We start from the raw sequence: 2725 nt of genomic DNA, 5'->3' as shown, positions 1-2725 counted from the left end.
AAGAGCGGTCATTTAAGCCATCCCTCCCATCGCCAGTCCCGTGAACTTGGGGATCAGCGTAACTTACCCTGCTGCTAGAGAAGACACGACGACACTTGCAGCCTGTGAAGGGTGCCTGGGCTGGGCTGTGTTCCTGTGGAAACTCCTTCCGTATCTGAAGCGAGTGAAGTGATCTGCTGGTGTGAACGGGATTGCTTTGAGTTCATTCGGGATGGTCACACTTTCCGCTGTGTCGCTCTTTGTTACAGCTCGTGGGTTGGATATTCCCTCCATTAAGACTGTCATCAATTACGATGTGGCTCGGGACATAGACACGCACACCCATCGCATCGGTCGTACTGGCAGAGCAGGCGAGAAGGGAGTTGCCTACACTCTGCTGACTCCCAAAGACAGCAACTTCGCTGGTGATCTCGTCCGAAACCTGGAAGGCGCTAATCAACATGTTTCCAAAGAGCTGTTGGATCTAGCAATGCAGGTAGGGACCAGCAGAACTGGAGCAGAGAAAGGTTTCTTCCATGATTAGCACGAAGTCAGGAGCTCAGGAACTTGTTTCTGGTTCCCTTGTGTGTTTGCAGTGACGTTTTGGCGATCTGTGCTGCTCTTAAATGGTTTAAGGCTTTCTAGTGGTTTTGGTGGCCTTTGAAAGACTCCATGAAGATTTTGAAACACGGTCTGTAATCTCTTTTGGGGTCAGGCACTGCCTAGGGAACGAGGAGCTGTAATCTGGCTGCAGCCAGCAGAACACTCCAGCTCCAGGATCTCATTACAGTCAGGTTTTCGATCCGCATTTGCAGCAGGCACTGGGAAATGTCGCTTAGCTGAACACTAAACTAGGAAATAATTGCAGGGACATTCACTCTGTGAAATGGTTGTTGCTTGGCCGTTACACCTGCCTGGCAGTGCTGTCTGGTTATACAGAGGTGTGATGGAGAGCTGAAGCAGATGTGCTGCGCCACTGTGCTCCTCAGCTCTTGACGTTCCTTGACGCTGTCCGCCTAACTGCAAGAGAGCAAAGGCTTTTTGGTAATTTCCAAATTCAGAGGTGGATCAGCATGCTGGTGGCTGCGCTGCCGAGCAGCCTGGATGAGGTGCAGAGGCAGTGTTTTCAGAAGGGACAGGATTTGTGAGGCAGAGTTCCACAGGCTGCCCTTGAGAGGAGAGCAGAGGAGCTGAAGGGCTTGACTCACTGGCTCCTCCACTTGAAGAAACTGTCAGGCATAAAGAGAGGTGCAGCCAACCATTATTTAAAAACAGGGTCTGGTTGGACTGCCCTGGCCTCGCCACAGCTCGCTGCAGGAGTTTTGCTGGCAGGACCTCGTTGCTCCTTAGCCAGGCAGGGGGCTACGTCTGTCACACCCAGGCACAGGCAAATGCAGAGCTCGCAAGTGAATGGCACCAGAAATTGCACCTATTCCTGGCTTCGTTAGAATGGAAACCCCCCAAACTGTAACAGGGACGAAAGTTCAGGACATAAAATGAGTTTTCATCAAAAGCATTTGTGACAAAAGCCTTTAGCCCCTCGTGACAGACCGTCTGGAGCTCAATACCGGTGTGCTGGTCTGTCACATCCCATCCTCCTGCAACATGTGTGGTTGAACGGGGATCAGGGTCTTTCTATTTTTCTTTTGAAATACTCAAAATCCTGTTTTTCTGAGCTTATTCCCTGTGTTGAGAAGCATTTGTCCTTCTTTTGTACAGAATCCATGGTTCCGAAAATCCCGCTTCAAAGGAGGAAAAGGCAAGAAGCTGAATATTGGTGGTGGTGGCTTAGGATACCGTGAACGTCCTGGTCTGGGATCAGAGAATTCTGTAAGTAGAGATGCTGGAGAAGTTGTTTACAGATTCTTGGAACTATTAATCTTAGTCTTGACTACTCTTTAATTTAAAAAATCTTCTTAGTTCTGGTCTGTAGCCTCTGCTTTCAAAGTTCTCATAGCTCAGAATCTTTCTGAGTTAGTATCAGCACGATCTCAAGTGAAACTGTCCTGCGCGGTTACCCTCTTGTCAAGATCCCCCTTTAGGGCCAGAGTGATCCGAAAGGTTTGGAGATTCGTCCCAAAATAGACTTTCAATGCAAAATAAATGCTAATTATTTACACAAAAAGCCATTTCCAGGCTGATTCTTGGCAGCAAAAAACCTTGCAGCATTGGGAGCACTTACTGAGGTATGTCCACACTAGGACACCGCTCGTTGCCAGTGAACGGGGACAGAGCTGAGCTGGAGCCGTGTTGAAAACACGTCATGTTCAGCCTCTTCCCAGAAATCACAGCTGGAGCCTTGTTCACCCTGTGTCTTGGCCGTGACCTCTGTGATGATCTCCATTTGAGTGCGTTTTGCTTTTGCTTGCCCCGTAACGAGCTGGGAAATGCGGTTTTACCGTTGCCTAGTGAGTCACTAAGACTTAATGCGCTTTACTCCTGTCGTCCTCAAGGTCATGGGACAAACTGTTCTGCTGCTCAGGGCTCTCCAGGTGTTTCTCATCCTTAGGAGACGTATTTCCTGAGTGCAGGGCCAGGGAAGAGTTGGATAAATCTCCTTTGTTGTTGTAGGACCGCAGCAACAACAACAGTGTGATGAGTAACTACGAGGCGTACAAGCCATCCTCGGGGGCGATGGGTGACAGGCTCACGGCAATGAAAGCAGCTTTTCAGGTGGGTTCCACCCCTTGGACTCTGAGCACTATCTCGGGAGGAAAGGACCTAACACGGAAAAATGTTCCTGCTG

General features: G+C 49.5%; 1 protein-coding gene across 1 annotated transcript in view; it reads left to right on the top strand.

Moving 5' to 3' along the window:
• The window catches only part of DDX42 (DEAD (Asp-Glu-Ala-Asp) box helicase 42), a 15663-nt gene that overhangs the window by 11386 nt on the left and 1552 nt on the right, over window positions 1-2725 (top strand). Inside the window, exons 14-16 of the mRNA XM_010132991.1 lie at window positions 249-475; window positions 1699-1809; window positions 2551-2652. Of these exons, the coding sequence (XP_010131293.1) occupies window positions 249-475; window positions 1699-1809; window positions 2551-2652 (440 nt within the window). The remainder of the gene's footprint in view (window positions 1-248; window positions 476-1698; window positions 1810-2550; window positions 2653-2725) is intronic.

This window comes from Buceros rhinoceros, unplaced genomic scaffold, assembly GCF_000710305.1.
Source record: "Buceros rhinoceros silvestris isolate BGI_N320 unplaced genomic scaffold, ASM71030v1 scaffold14240, whole genome shotgun sequence".
Classification (NCBI taxonomy): domain Eukaryota; kingdom Metazoa; phylum Chordata; class Aves; order Bucerotiformes; family Bucerotidae; genus Buceros; species Buceros rhinoceros.
The sequence above is the reverse complement of the archived record's forward strand: the minus strand, read 5'-3'. Positions and strand labels throughout refer to the sequence as shown.